Raw genomic sequence first — 17,675 nt, 5'->3', positions numbered from 1 at the left:
TGTGCATGCAGATAAAATAAATACAAAAATTCCTCTTGAGATTTTTTTAACCTTTTTTTTTTTTTAGGTAGGAGCATGGTGAAATTACTTATCTTTAACGTCAAGTTAAATTTGAAATGATTTCTATTAAAAAGATTTTCTATGATTTTTTTTTTTCATTGAATAGAATTTTTGTAGCATCTATGAAAAAACTGATTGTTAATATACAATGTATTGAGCTAAAATTATCCATGGAAGCAAAATGAGACAGACTGGATTTTGAGATTTGGTAACATTTTTGTAAGTAATCTAAAATGTTTCTTAATCCATTGAATAGAAATGATGAGTTTATAATGAGCTTTCTTGGGCAAACTTATTACAATGAGTTTGCTCCTCAGAAATTACTGAGAGTTGATGCTTTTTATTAAAAGTTTTATTTATGAAGTTTTTAAGGGGGGGGGGATAAACAAGTTTTCACATCGGTCCTTTTTAAAACAGAAAATTTTATTGTTTACCTTCGCAATGTTTAGTGATAATAAATTGCAGTTCAAGTGGTTAATACTGTGGTAATCAGTTTCAGGTGCAATATTACTTCATAAAAGATTTTGCTGACAACCTTTTTTTTTTTTCAGAATTTCAATATTACCTGTTCAATGTTACCTTCTAAGATTTTGTTTGTGGTTGTCAATTCTCAAAGTGTTTTTCTTCCAGAAATAATTTTAAAATATATTTGCTGTAAAATAAATAAGCCAATCAATAATTTAACAAATATTTATTAAAACTTTTAAATGCACATTTGAGATTCTTAAATCAATTGTGAAATAAATTTGAATAATTTTGTGTGTCTTTGGATAATATAATTGCGCTAGAAGAGTAATGACTTGCAATAATAAATGCAAATTATATTTATTACTGAAATTTATTACACCTGAACGACAAAATTCCAATTTCTTTCTTTTAGTATATCATTTTTTAAATAAGTATTAATGTCATCAGATTCTTTTCTGTAGAGAATAGAAAAGGAAAAGTTTCTCTGTGATAAAGACTGTCACATAAAAAAGGCGTTCATTACCGAATTTTATTAAAAGAAAACAAACTTTTTGTAAAATTTAATTATGAAATTTCATAAAATCCGTTTATATAAATAAATACCAAAACTGTCGCCAAATATATTACGTCCCTGAAATCGAAAACATAAATGTATAATGTCGAAGCTGATGAAATGTTTCTTGAGCTGTTGGAGAAATATGCATCTTTTTTTCATTCCATGGTTGAGGAAGCACTTTGAACTTGCAATCAATTTCTTTCACTAATTTGAAATATGTCTGTAGAAATTTTAACTAAACATGTTCCTCATTACTTCCAAAAGAAAGTTTTTTTAAAAACTAATTTTATTTCTTCTATAAGATTTTTTTTTTTTTTTTTTTTTTACTTTTTTGTAAATGAAGCATAGAGAAATTAATGTAATTGTGAAAAAAAGTTAGAATTCGGAATTTTGACAAATCTATATTTTGGAGACAGCACATTTTTAGAAAAAATTGTCTGTCTGTCTCTGGCAAAGATGACGCAAAAAAGGTTGAGCTAGACAGGTGAAATTTAGTATATGTCTTTGCACCGAATTTATAGATTTCTATCAAATTTTGAGTAACATCCGTTTATAGAGGAAGTCTGTCTGTCTGGCTATCCGAATGTACCTTAGTATAATAATTACAAATCAATGAAAGCTAGATAGATAAAAACCGGAAAACAGATTTTACATCTATATTGTAGACACCTAAAAATTTTGAGTCAAATCTACAAGGGTTGACCATTTGTTGTCCTGTACTTTCAGAGACATGTAAACTCGATAGCTTCAAAATGCAATGATTTAAGTATTTCAAATGTGGTAAAGGATTTTATGACTACAAGTATAATTCTTTGTCAAATTTTTGTTTCAATATGTTGGATTTCTAAAACACAAACTCGGTTTTCGGATACAATTAATCCCGTGTCAGGAATTAATCGCCAAAAACCAAGCCAAGGACTACACGATAGTTTCAGTAAAAATATTAAATTCAGGTCAAATGTTAATGTTTTGTAACTATTGTACACCAATATCATGTAAAGTGTTCTCTGTTTTATAAAAGTTCCGATGTTTTTTGCGAGGATACGGTAAGGAGATTAGAATTTAGAACCTTTATTAGAGAATGTGAGAAAAGGTTCTGGGGAGACCACTTCCATTGTTTGGCTTTTTCTTTATCCCTTACTTGACTTACGGCCGTATTCACCAACCGTTGTTAAACATCAGCTGATGATTAAACACTGATCAGCAGTCAAATCGGTATTCAGCTGACCAAACTGATTGTCAGTTTCTCCCTGTTTTGCCCATTTTTTGATTCACGGACTTCCGATAATCAAATTTGATCAACGGTTTTCCGCATGCGCAGTTCTCAAGAAAGACAACTGTTACATTAGTTTTCAAACAAACATGGAGGATTGGAATTTTTGCAGTTGATATCAGATAGGAGGTGAATAATTTACATTGACAGAGTATCTGATTTGGATTTGTTAGATGAATATGATTTTGTTTCGAAGTACAGCAGACTTCCCCGTAATTCTGCTGAATGCATTTTATCTTTGAGAAGGAGAAATTAAGCACCAATGTTTTACGAAACAGTGCTGTAACTACTGAAGAGAAATTGTGTATTGCCTTACGTTTTTTTGCTTCAGGAAGTCATCAACAAATAATTGGTGATTTCAATCAAACTAGCCAGTCATCATGTTGCTGGGCTATAAATGAAGTATCTAGATGTATAGCTGAAATGAGGCCAAGATTCATTTACCTACCAAATAATGAATCTGAGCGACTTGAGGTATGTTTACATTAATCTCTTTTATATCCTTCATATGGGAATCCCTTTTTATTATTATTATTATATCCGAGTCGATTTTTGATTATTATTTTCTAGAATTAAAACTAGAATCTGTCATTTGTATAATTCCTTGAACATTCAATTTTTTGAACCAAATGAATTATAATTAAAAGAATTTGCTAAACTTATTATTACCTTTTAGATAACTCATTGTTTTGTATGATTATACTGTTTTTTGTCAAATGATTGTTCCTTAAAATGCTTCCATTAAAAACGTTTTATTGCATATTTTCTATCAGGTTAATATAATGACTTGCTAGTAAAATAAGTTGTTTTGTATCTATACATATTCATATCATTTGTGTAATCTTATAATTTTTTTTAATTATGTTATTATGGCGATATGAGTTATTAAAAAATGATAATGTATGTATGTAATATTTTTTCAAATCATTTTTATTTAACTTTTAATATTACTTTTATAACTAGAGTTCATCTTTAACAGTTTTTTGCATTTGTCATGCTATAAGAAAAGTTTCCCATTCTTTACTAAGACAATGTTACATGTTAATCAATTTTAACCTTGTTCCTTTTATTGTTCAATTTTGTAAATCTGTAAAAATATATTAAAGAATTCAAGTATTAAAGATTTTTTGCGATATAAACTGAAAATTTTCATTATGCTTTATTCCATATTGAAAAATTCTTATTTCTCCACCCCTACCGTTATACAGCTGTATATCAAAGATTATGGCTGATTTTTGTATGAATATTTAAAGCAAGAAGGGTTTTTGAAAAACGACCACTTAAATAATAAATATGTTTTCATTGAACTAGTAATATTTTAAGATTAGGTAAAAAAATATTCTTTCTGTAGAATATTTTCCAAAGTTATCTGAAATCACTTACACATTTTTTAGAATGCACATTTCTAATAATTGAGAATAGAATATCTTTTTTCTTTATAATAGGTGTACTGTATAAATGAATTCTAAATATTTATTCTAAATTTAGATTCAAAAAATGGTATTTTTGAATTATATCAAATATTTGTGTTTATACTAGTAATTTTTCAGTATGTCATGTAAGTATTATTGTTAAATTAGCAATTTTTTTTTCATTACAGTTATTTATAATATTGTAATTAATTCTTATTTCACATTTCTCAGATTAAAGACTTGCCAAGATATGGAAGAAATAAGGAACAGCTTTTTCCTTTTGAAAAAAAAAAAAGAAGAAAAGCAACAAACAAAGAAATCTTTTTCATCTGTCTGGTGATGATTATACAGGATTGCTTTTTGTATTTTTGAAACTTTCTTGTATGATTCATTTCCATGACTGTACACGGTTTTCACATGGATATATAAGTTTTTTTTAGTAAATTGATTTTTTATGTTATTATTTATATTATAGAAAAGGAATTATTGCAGTTTTTATTATGATTAATAATTAGAAATTTAAAGAAATTACTTTTGTTACTTATAAATTGTGTGATATAATAATGTGCTTAGTCGCTCAATAAAGCTAATCTCTTTTACAATATCAGTTTACTTCATCTTTAATCTTCAACAGTGTGTATAAAATTAACATTTTTTAAAGAGATCAAATCATGACCTTCGTATCTGCTGAAAATTATTCCCAATTTTTGTTAATGTTTTCCTTCTCATTATACAACAAATTTTAACATTACTTCTAATGACTCTACCTAACTATTTTTTGAAAGATGTTATTTTATAATTTATCTGTATAGAAATGACTAAATAATTCCATATTCAAATCTTTGAAAATCAAATATATTTTTAATTTGATGTTCTTTTTATGATTTATAGAAAATGACATACATTTATGGCTCATATCAGTGTAGTTCTTTCCTAGTGGTTTTATGTGCTCATTATCTTATTACAATATGTATATATATTAGAAAAATAAAAAGACACATATAGAAGAATTTTGTATTAAGAATCAGCATTAATGTTGCATTTTAAAGCACCTTTATTGACACTTCCTTGTAATTCTTGTAGAATTTTGAATTAACAATCAGCATAAATATTACATTTTAAAGTGCCTTTAATGGCATTTTGTTTTAATGCTTGTAGAAGCTGTAACTTCTCCATCAGAATTTTCTTTTTCAATTCATATAATATGTTACTTTTCGAGTCAGATTTGAATAAAGCAGATTTTTGTATACAGAAGTCCTTTTTCAATTTTGCATATTTTAAGATATTATGAGAAGTGTGTAAAAAACAAAGAAAATAGATTAATTGGGATTTGAAAATTTTTGAATTTTAAAAACAAGTATAGATAATAACTTATCCGAGTTACTTCAAATTTCTACAAATTATAATGCAAATATAAAATTTAAAAAAAAAGTTTTTATTTAAAAAATTCATTAACTTAACTGACAGTTTAATGTAACCTATTAGAATAATATTTAAGTTTATTTCAAGAAAAAATTTTTTGTGAAAAATTCTTTTACGTTCTTGAAACATTTCAATTCGGATAATCTTTCATCATATTTTAAATATAGAAAGAGATTCCTTGTTTAAATACACAAGATTCTGAGTTGAAAAATTTGACAATTAAATAAAGGAAATTATGCTGACTTAACAGTATTTAGTTAGATAGTTGTGCTCATAGGTTTATGATTTCTGGAAGTAACGATTGTCATGAAGATATGAATAATTAAAAACATCATTGGAAATTAATATAATAAAGTGACAGATATTATTCAAGTATTAGTAGAAACTTAACAATAAAATATCAAAAAATTAATAACTTATTTGGTACAAAATTCTGGGAAAAAGAAAAAAAAAAAAGCAAGAGCTTGTTGAAACAAATGAAAAATATCAAATTTTCTTGAAAGAATTAAAATATCATAACTAGTTTCTGACAGGCTAATCAAGTTAACATTTGTTGCTTTTTGATTGTTTGAATCATCAAGCAGAAAGTGTTAAAAAAATTTATTGTTAGTTGTTGATGTTTTTCCACTCAATTTATTTATACAAAAGTGAATGGTGAGTGCTTATGATGTGCAAATTAATCATTTCTTTTATTCAAGGATAGCAATTCTAAAATAAGTATGGTTGTCATCAATATTTATATTATTTTTATGCAGATTTGTAATGGCAAGATTGTGAAGTACATGTTGTCAAACTGACAATTAACTCATTCAAATTTAAAGAGTTGTTAAATTCATTGTTTATAAAAAGTTTTAGATATTAGATACAAATGAGCTAATTCACTTCCACAATAATAAAATATTATAAATATTTATTGCATGAATATTTATTTTGGCAAAAAAGGCTCTTGTTTTTCATAAGAATTCTTCAATATTCATATACAATTTTCACTGACTTTTGTTTATAATTTGAATTTTCTGATTTGCAGCATATATTCTGAATATATATATTCTTCTTATATGTATATATTCTGGCATTTATAACTATAAATTTATATCTTTTTTAACAATTATATATGTAAAAATTTAATATTCTGATAGTTAATAAAAGAAAATTTTTCCATATTTGCTTTTCGATAGAAATAAAAGCATACCACAGAATAAGTATTTTTTACTTTTATTCAGCTTTGAGGGAAAAAAATTATCTCAAAAACTACTGAATATGTAGACAACTAATACATATTTAAATATTGACACCATAAACAATCTTAGTATTTTTTTTAAATATAATATATTGTGGAAGTTTAAAACCTATTTGTTTAAAAATAAATGCTGAAAGTCTAATAACAATCTTAAAGAGAAGTTTGCAATATATGCTATAAACTTCATGCAAACAATTATATGGGATTGCCAGAGATATCATTGCTTTTCATTACAATTTAAATAACCTTTGGAAATTGAAATATTTTGTGTAAATGAAAATTATTTACTAATATGAAAGTCATAATACTTGTAAGCAAGATTTTATACACTACATTTCCTCCTCTTTTATTATATTAAAAATACAGGATACTACAATTTTTGTTAAATTCATTGTTTAGAAGAAGCTTCAATGAACTCCTCACTTGCGAAATCAGTTTGCAGCAGTTTGTTATTTCTATTGTTTATGTATATACTCTATAATTATATAAAAAATGTTTAAATATTTCCATAAGTAAATGAACTAATTTAAGGTTAATATGCATTTTTTTCAAAAATTTAATTCAGATAGGCCTTTTGTAAAAGTTTAATTCATTGGAAAACTATTCAAAGCACAGCTAATATGCATATTCTCAATTCAAAAGACAGCAAATGCTCAAATGTTTTATTATATAATAAAACAGTGGAAATTTAAAATATACTTGGTTAATAATGTATAGTCAGAGAAACAATCCTACGAAAAGCTATAATATCATGTAAGCAAATCGGTGAGATTATCACTACAGGGGTGTTTGTGGGACCCCAAAAAATCCCCTGAAACTTTTATGGACTTACTACCGACATTTTGAAGGGGGGGGGGAGAAATGAAAAATTACAATTATGAAGTATTGAATGACCTAATTATAAAAGTTCAACGAATTACTTTTTTTGCAAAATTAATAACCATTAATTTTGCAAAATTAAGACCTTTGAACCCAGGTCACGTGATCGCACATCTGGTCGAACGAAGTCTCTCCCTTTTTTTTCTGCGGCGCCTACTTGCCGAAAAGAATCCAGAAGAGAATGTCCGAGAACCGGGGGAATGAGTCATAACTCGCAATAAGAACAAAAAAGAAGTTTTTCCCCCCTTTTCACGCATTATCACTGCCTTTGGAGAAAGAAAGGAAAAGTTTTCACCACACACACTGACCTTGCGTTTTCTGCTTTCAAAGCAAACAAAATTACCCAGATCAAAATAAATAATTCATTATTATTCCTACTTCCTTTTGAATGACCATCCCCGGAATTTCCGGGTATCGAAGTTCAAAATCCCCGGAATTCCGGGGTTTCCCCGGAGCACAAACACCCCTGTCACTAGGCAATATCTCCTTTATTTTCTCGTTTGATCTTACCACATTCCTTGTACACATCTCGGAAAGAAACAAAATAACAACAAAAACACGAAACAGCGCCACCCATCAGCTGATAATCATGTGATATATATAGACCAATGAAGATCCATTTCCGGTTGAAAAAAGCAGAAAAAGCTGCTTGTCGTAACCTTGATGCTTAGTCGTAAAATTAACGTTCGTGAATACCAATGATCATTGGTTGATGATTTGTCATTGATCATGGGTTGAACGATCCGATGTTTAGCAACCGGTTTGGTGAATACGGCCGTTAATAATCATGTATTCGATCTCAAACTAAATAATTTGTACATTTAATTTTCAGAATGTCGTTCATATAAATGCGTCTTTTCATCAAACTTTCTTGATGTTAAATTTTATACAATTATTTTATATCGTATGAAAAATTGTTTTGCCCTCACATAGTTTTTTTTTTTTTTTTTCCTCAGAAACTGAAAAATATATTTTCAATCGGAAATTCTCTTTAAGTCAATTGGCAACATTGCAAAAGAAAAGAAAAACAAAACAAGTTAAATTTTCGTCGACCGGCATATTCCCAGTGTACCAAGAAAATATTGAATATTGCTTTAATTAAATGAAGAATTTGAAATTTTTTTAAAGTGGAAGTAATAACAATAATAGCCCATAGCTTTCAATATATTTGTCTTCTTAATTTAACGAAAACTGATCACATTGGTGAATATATACTCTTCGACCTTAACCTAAAATTAAATATTGGTTACTTTCAAATATAACAAAGATTCAAATAATATCGTAATTCACTTTTGATTAGCTATGACTTCATTCATGCGTTGCAGATTTATTGGGGTAATATTTTATTTCTATCTGACTATAGTTAATTTTGTGAATTTTTAATTTTTTCTTATGCGATTAAAATTTTCATATAGTAATAATTTTGAAACAGATCTGCAAATTATTATTTTATTATGACACTTGTCATGAATTAAACTCTTGAGAAATCACGTATTAAAAAAATATGTGGCTATCAGTATTCTTTTATTTTTGCTTATTGACCATAGTGTGGGATATAGACTATTCATTAATAAAACTATTGATATAAACTTAATTTATGCTTAACTCTTTTTTAAAATTTAAAGTAATTGTCTGATTAATATTTTTCATTCATTTCAATCTAATTTATTAGATATACAACCTGCTTGTTAAATAAGTAGTTTTGCTTTTCATTATGAGCATTTTAGGATGTGCTGTTAAAAAAAAAAAAAAAAAAAAACTCTTACAAATTTGTATAATTTAATTACTTTTTGATTATATAATAATAAAAAACACATATTTAGTATATTTTTAAATATGTTGTTACTGCTTGACTGATATAATCTTGTCAATGAATGTTATAATATATACATGTAATGATATCTCTTAATTTAATTTAAATCCTAATTTTTATCTTAAATTAGCCCATATTCCATTAACATGGCCCCCATAATAAACTATATTAAAGTTATATTTTCTCACCAATTATGAAATAAAGGTTGCATTTTTTTTTCACTATTTTTGGAAAGGTTTTGATGCTATTAGACTGTTTAGATCCTTTACTTCACTGTTAAAAAAATCATTGAATACACTATTAAATTAAGAAAAAGTAAAAAATGTTGATCACAATCTACTAGTGCAAATTTTATTTGATGCATTTATATCAAATTGATATAAATAAAATGCAATTTATTGATGGAAAATATTTGCCAGTTATTATGCATTTACTTAGAAGTGTTAATAAAAGATACTCTTCAAAAGTAACAGTTCAACAAGTTGATGGTATGATTCTTTAAAGCTTGAAAGGTATTTGTACCCTTAACACGTTACTATTTTTGTATTAACTGCATTTCATTAGTTACAAAAGAGCCTATAAGATCCATTCTTTGTTAATTAATTGCTGGCATGAGGTTAATACATAAATACATTTAAAAACAGCAGTAAGGATTAAAAAGCATTTTAGATAAATGAAATTTTATTATTTGGAAATAAACTTATCTTTGTAAACTTTGCTTTGTTAAAATTTTGACTCTGAATTTAAAAAAAATTAATTAATATTTAAAAAAACTTTTTTAGATAAATTGAATAAATTCATCAAATCAAAACTACTATCAATTTTGAAATTCAATTCAGCAGGAGGATAGTGATATAAAATTAATTATAGATTCATTGTTATTAGCAATGAAGCTGTTAATGAACAAATGTTCTAATAGTTGAGCCAGTGATTGACATTTTTTAAAATTTGCTAATAGAAAGGTGGTATGTTGTTTTAAATTGGTAAAATGATCAAATGCCATTCACTTTGTAATCTATTAATTTATTTACATTTATTTCCTGATTATATATAAGTGAGAAAGTTGATGGCATATATTTTACTGTATAGTAGAATTCAAATTAAAGAAAATTTATTCGAAGAAACAGTATTTAACCTTTAGGTTACAGGAACAAAATTCTAAAAAATTTCTCTTGCTGCAATCCTTATCAAGAAGAACTTAAAAAATGCCTTCCCCTTCTTTTAACCACATTTGTTGGAAATGATCCCTTTGATTTCGACCACCTGTACCATTAATGGTTATCTCAGCCCTTTGCAGTAAACAGGTTGCTTTTTTGTGATTTTATCCTTGTCTGTATCCTAGATGAGACCTCATATCACAGTTTTATTTCATTTCCCCCCCTAAAACGGCAATTTATGGAAAGGCATTATCATTATGATGCTGAATAAATTATATAAAGTTTTCTGCTGAATAATTATTTGGCATATTAAACAAAACATCACTAATTTTATAATTATTTATTTATACACATAATATGAATAGAAACTGTCACTGTGTTTATTTTGAATTGTAAAAAATAAATAAAATTTATTTAGTTATTGCTGAAACTATGAACTTCTTTTAAAGCTTGAACATTGCAATGCAAACTTAATTTTATTTTTATATTTATTTTTATATTATAAGACTAGTAGCTTGTATTTTCTATTTAAAAGTGCTAATTTCTTTCTTTGTGTATCACTCAGGTTACACTGTTCTTCTGTCCTGTTGATTAAAAACATAGTGAAACATTTTAATATGCTATGTATAATAAAATTGATTATATTTTTTACTTAACATAGTTTGAAACTTTTTTAATATAAATTAATAGTAGCATTTCTCATTACATTTTTAATGCTTAGCCCGCACATTGAAAATTTAATTTTTTGTTGAAAATGTCAACTTTTATAGCATATAGGGCTTTCTGAAAAATTCACTTAGAGTTTAACATAGTCAGTAATTGAATTAAAAAATATATTTTTCTATCCAAAAAATTTCTGAAATGCAAATAATTATTAAATTTTAAAAATATAATTCAATAAATTAAAATTTTATATGGTTTACTTAGAATTTGATATATAGTCATTGATTATCACTTATATGTTAATTCATGTGTGTAAGTTTGTACAGTTGGTAATTTGTTCATAAATTACTACTTTTCAATGTGTTATTAAGTTATGACCGTATTATGATAGAAAGTAGTTTTATTTCTGAAATGTTTTCGATTCTTTTTCTGAAAACATCTTCATAAAGCTTTAATATGCATACATTCTTGATCTAGATCAGCATTCACTATTAAAAATTGGTACTATTAATATGAGAAAAGCGATAACACAAAATTATGGAATGGGTAAAAAAACAATTCAGTTCATTCTAAAATAATTCATAAATGAAATTAACTCTACTCATTTCATAATCTTAAGACAGCTTCTTTTTTGAAAAAAAGTCTGCAAAACATGGCTTGCAGAATTCATCAGCACCCAAACTGATTATGAGCTACTACTGGCAGAAATTTCCTGACCCCATGATGTGCTACACAGTAGGCAAATGGTTTTATGGGGCAGTTAGAGTACTACTGAAAAGTTTACTAGAGGGAAGGATATCGTAACTTGTCTCTTATACAACAGTTGTACTGGCCTGTGAGCAAAGGTAAAAAAAAAAAAAAAAAAAAATGGTGTAGCAGCTGTACCATCCATAAGCAAAAGGTTAATAACTGTTCTAGCAATGCTGATATCGAATAAATTTATATTCTTTGAATGCCTCAACATTTTCCATGCAAATAATAAACTGTTCAAAAAATATATTGATGATGTTTTGTTCAAAAATGACATCTTTTAGAGATTTAAGTGTTTTGAACTACTTTAAAAAAAATGGTATTTATGTAATGAACATCAAGTAATTTAGTTGATTAAATTTCTTTTATAGTCAGTATTTTGAGAGTTTAAAAATAAGATGATTCTCTGCATATGTTTGAAAAAGTTATGTATGAATTATGTTGTAACACTCTGCATATGTTATCTAATGTGAGATATTTAAAAAAATAAATAATTGTTTTGCAATATCTGAACTTGCTATTTTCAATTCCATAATTTAAATAAAAGTCATACAGTATATTTTATACAAAAGAAATTTAAGATTATTTTGTTTCATATTTTCTAATAAATTTAATTTTGCCAAAAAATCAATATTGGGTAAAAAATTTCTCTAATTCTCAGTTTTGTCTTAATATGAGCTTATAATACTACCTTCTTAAATTTTAGTTGAGAAACTTCATTTAAAATTATTTCTATTTCATAAAACATTTAAAATTTCTTTTCAGGCTTTATTTCGACAACGAGGTCATAATGGATTCAACCATTGGAACAGCCAGAATAGAAATTTATCAGTTCCACCTTTGCACACACCTCATAAAATAACAGATGTTGATGGGCTGAATTTAAGCAATAAAGAATCACAAAAAATCTTTGAAATTAGAACTTACACTGTGCGCCCTAAAGATTACAAAGAATATATAAAATTTACTGAAGATAATTTTCACCTTCGCATTAAGCACTCAAAGCTGTTTGGTTTCTGGATTACAGAATTAGGAGGTCTGAATGAAATTATCCACATTTGGGAATATGGTTAGTGCATATTGCTTTTCCCTTTCCCAATTGTATATGTTTATAATGCACTTCTTATGTATTAATGTTCTATATTTTTATATGTATTTAAATATTCCTTTTATTATATTTTATCTTCTTTTCTATTAGATAATCATGAACATAGAGCTAAAGTTCGAGATGCACTTGCAAAGGACATGGAATGGCAAACAAATTACAAAAATAAAGTGTCAGCTATGTGGATAAGTCAAACAAATGCAACAATGACATTGTTACCATGGAGTTTAATTACTTTACCAAGCAAATCTGGTAATATTTGTTCACTTTTAAATTTTCTTATAAGATATTTTCTAAATTGTATCAGATTTTTATTTAATCTTAGAATGATTTGCATGATTAAATGCAAACAAATTAGTATTGATTTTTTTTTTCACTTTTTGAAGGTGTTTATGAATTGCAAATATTCAATATGAATAGTCACACCGATATTTGGGATGGAAGATTAAAAGCTGCTATGGAATTAAGCTCATTAAAATTGAAGAGCACTAATTCAGTTCTTGTTGCTTGCTTTACATCAATTTTTGGTCCTCATAATACAGGTATCTTTCTTTTCATATCTTCTTCTAAAGTATTTGTAAATGTTTTTAATCTGTTTAAAAATTTGTCTTAAATAAAATCTTTTTTTATCTTTGTAAAATAAAATCTTTTTAGGTTTAATTTAACAAAATAAGCTAAAAAGGTTTTTTTTTAAAAAAATAAAAATCATTTTAAAAAATAGGCAATTTTTTTTGTAAATGTTTAATATTTGAAAAGGAAATAAATGGAAAACTAGTATAAAAGAGTTTTGTCTGTTTATTTGTTAATGGAATTCGGTATAATCTTTTTACATTTAAACTCTTCTTCTTTTGTTCTATTTTTTTAAAAGACTTCTTGTGTGCCAACTTTATATTCTTTCTTTTCAACCCAAAAATATTTCTACAAACAATTCATTATGACAATGTTAGGTTGATAGTTTAACGATATCATATATGAAAAGCTAAAAACATGTTTTTTGGAGTATTAGATTGCATTACATTAAACCTTCTAGATGCTAAATTGTTAAATAATATCTGATCATTCAAGGTATGAAGAGTTTAAATTTAAAAATGTATTATTAGGGATTTGTAATATAGATACATCTTAATAAAATATCAAAGCTACATATATTTTAATTTTTTTGAATTATTAATAAGTATCATTAAAAATTCTAATTATCTTTATTAATATACTTGAAACTTCAATTGCTTCAGTTTTTATTTATTTATTTTTCCTTTTTTTCTAGTGTATGCACTATGGCAGCATGAAAGCTTTGATAAATTTGCATTTTCAAGACTCCAGTTACTTAGTGAGCCTAATAAATCTGTTTGTAAGTTTATTTTTATTATTATAATTATTATATCTCTTTTGTATTAATTGTAGTTTAAGGGAACTCATACAAACTTTGATAGGATTGAGCCATGAAGTTGAGGGAAGTAATGAATTGAAACTGAACAAAAAAATATTTCTAAACAAATCTAGATTTGTTCAATAATAAAATTTTAAATTGACTTTAATTTTCTGAAATGGTAAAGCATTTTGCTTTTATTTTAGCATATGAACATTGGACATTATATGTATTAAGAATATTATTTCCATGTTTTACTTCTGAATTTCATTTCCATTGCCTAACATTTTTTATGTATTGCATATAAAGGGGGAGGGGAGTAGATTTGGCTTTCAAGATTTTCTTTCATTTATGGCTACATTTTTGAGAAATTATGATTTTTATTCTGTAGTTCATTTTTATGATGAAATTTTGAAATGCACTATGCACTTATATGTATATATATATAAATATATATAACCAATCTAAAGTAAGAAATATTTTGAAAATGAAAAGGAAACAAAACGAAATAGTTTCGGAATTGCAACTAAAAATTATTTCTTATTGAAACTAAAAACAAAACAGGAAAAACTTCATAGTATTTAGAGAGCGCAAATGCAGCTACTTCTAAAACACAGATGAATTGAGACAAAAGTAATAAAATCAAGTTAATAGGCAAATCAAAGTAAACCAAATAAAAAAGAATCCAGCCTGATGACTTTTCCAAGGGTCACCCTCAGGCAGGGATTCAAAAAAAGGAATGCAGACTAGATAGTCTAATAATGATTCCTCATGGAAGAATGGAATGGTTTAATTGAAAGAGGAACTAAATTTAGATTAAGAGAAAAATAAACCATAATAAAATTTTAATTTCTATTGGTAAAGATTTGGATATTTTTATTGCCAAATTATCTAGAAAATACCATTGGCCTGCGGAAGATTTTTGAGGATGGAAAGTGAGAATTTTAGAGGAAATTAAAATATAGATGAATACTGATATTGACAAATCTAATTTAGCAAAACATTAAAAAACGAAAAAAAAAAAAAAAAATTAAAGAAAAATTTGTTATTACAGTAATAGATAAATCAACAAATAATTTCTGATTAATTTGTTAATATTATTATAAAGTACTTTTAATTAATGAATATAACTCTAACACAACTTATATGTTAAAGTACACCGGGAAAAAGGAATTAGATAAAAGAATGCTGGCTTTCGCAAAAAAAAACCCCAAAATTAAGACTTGCTCTCTAAACTATCCTTATTTATTCCCAACAGTTAAATTTCATAAAAATCCATTAAAATTCAGATTTGTGACTTGTACCACTGGCAGCTATAATTATTATATGGGAAAACATTTCTTTAAATACTTAAAAATTATCCTGGACAAAATCAAAGATGAAGACAACTTTATAATTTCTGGTAACAAAGAAGTACTGGATTTTCTTAAAGATAACAACATTAATAAAATTAATACTTATGATTTCGATTATTTATACACCAATCTACCTCATGAAAAATTAATAAAGGTCTGTACTTTTATATACATGACTAATATTTAAATGAAAATGTTATTTCTAAAAATAACTGGCTAGAGTTATGTAATTTTAATATTACTGAAAATTACGTTTTTAATGGAATTAATTTTTATAAACAAGTTAAGGGCATTCCAATGGGAACAGCTTTCTCAAGTGCTTTAGCTAATATTTTCCTACATTACTATGAGAAAAAATAATTAAATATAATTTAATAAACGGGTGCAGGTATATTGATGACCTGCTTTTGATAAACTTAGACAATACTAATATTGTTACTAATTGCTATCCAAAAGATTTAATTCTAACAGAAACAAATAAAAATCAACTTGAGGCTACCTTTCTGGATTTAAAAATCGAAATTGCTAATGATAAAACAATAGTTGGTATCTACAATAAAAGGGATCAATTGAACTTTAAAATAACAAAACTTTGTAATTATCATTCCAATCTAAGTTCTAAAATTTTCAAAAATCTAATTTTCTCACAAGTTAACAGGATCAAAAGGGTTTGCAATAATAAAAATTCCTATATTGAAATTTCAAACAACTACATTAAAAATTTAATTAATAATGAATTTCCTAGAAATTACTGTAATGTCTACTTTTTGATTAAACAAGGTATGGTTTGGATTTAATCCTTTTCCTAAAATTAAAATAGAACTTTCCTTGCATATTAGATCACTCAATAGATGGCGCTGGGACCCTACAATTGTTTTTTGCCTTAAGTACGTTAGTCTTAAAAAGCAAGAATCACAATCAATAGCTTAAAATTTATTTGCCTGCTGCAAAAGTATCTTTCCTTTTTGTTTGCAATACTGGTTTGAGTGTTATTATATAGTATTTTTGTTATTTTTGTATTTTTACTTATTTGTGGATTTCTTCTAATTTGTTGTTTCGTATTTTGCTTTCTGTTAAAATGGTATATCTTTTGGGCCTAATTTCAGGGGATTTTCGGCTCACGAGAAATCATTATTAGACTATCTAGTCTGCATTCCTTCACAGAAAAAATCCCTTTTTTTGAATCCCTGCCTGAGGGTGACCCTTGAAAAAGTCTTCAGGCCGGATTCTTTTTTATTTGGTTTAATTTGATTTGCCTATTAACTTGATTTTATTACTTTTGTGTATATATTATACTTTTTGTGTATATATATATAATTTTTATCTATCTATATTGTATCTTCTAAAATCATAATTGATTTTAAAATTAACTTTTTATTTTATTTTCAGTACATGCTTTTTATCATGAAGTTCTCACTGGTTACAGCAAAGGTTTACTGCCACATAAAGCTTCTCCTTTGCAGTGAGGTTATGAAATATATATTTAAAAGTGAAATATATTAAAGTTTCAATATTGATTTAATTATCTATTAATTTTTACAGTATTATTTAATGTATTTCCTTAATGAATCTTGAATTGAATTCATCCTTATTTCCCCACTAAATTTCTTTAAATTCCCAATTTTGAAAAAAAAAAAAATACTTGCAAAAATGTTTATTTTTATCGACGATAGTTATTATGATTACTGTTCCTGTCATTTTTAGAATCAATCAATTATTGATTGTCTTGCAACAAATATTTCTCATATATACAAATGAATGAGAAACTTTTAACTAGTCATAGGTATCATGTAATGCATCATATAAAATATTTTGTTTTCTCATATTATAAAGCATTAGAAAAACCTACAATATTAAAAGTATTTTTGCTGAAATATATTATATTATTAAAGTCTTTTTCTATTGATTACATTGATTTTGAAAATCAGGATTAAATTAAAAAAAATTTTTTTTTTAATTTCATAACATATGCTCATATTCTGTTACGTATTTATAAAATGTTTCATTTCCGTTATCAGTAATTTGGATTTTTAATTTTTTTTATGTGTGAATGTAACTGACAGATGTATTTTAACTAATGTAAATAATCTTAAATTTTTTTTAAAGAAAAATTTGTTTCATTTTCAAAGTTATTTAAACTTAAAAATTTTGTTCAT

General features: G+C 25.9%; 1 protein-coding gene across 1 annotated transcript; it reads left to right on the top strand.

Annotated features, from left to right (window-relative positions):
- Window positions 1–8,345: 8,345 nt before the first annotated feature.
- On the top strand, window positions 8,346–17,291 carry LOC129984569 (protein NipSnap homolog 3A-like). Its single transcript, XM_056094484.1, has 6 exons — window positions 8,346–8,645; window positions 12,459–12,762; window positions 12,892–13,050; window positions 13,185–13,340; window positions 14,063–14,146; window positions 16,909–17,291. The coding sequence occupies exons 1-6, from the start codon at window positions 8,613–8,615 to the stop codon at window positions 16,983–16,985; spliced, it is 813 nt and encodes a 270-aa protein (XP_055950459.1). The 5' UTR covers window positions 8,346–8,612; the 3' UTR covers window positions 16,986–17,291.
- The last annotated feature ends 384 nt before the right edge of the window (window positions 17,292–17,675 follow it).

This window comes from Argiope bruennichi, chromosome 9 (genome assembly GCF_947563725.1).
Source record: "Argiope bruennichi chromosome 9, qqArgBrue1.1, whole genome shotgun sequence".
NCBI lineage: Eukaryota > Metazoa > Arthropoda > Arachnida > Araneae > Araneidae > Argiope > Argiope bruennichi.
The sequence above is the reverse complement of the archived record's forward strand: the minus strand, read 5'-3'. Positions and strand labels throughout refer to the sequence as shown.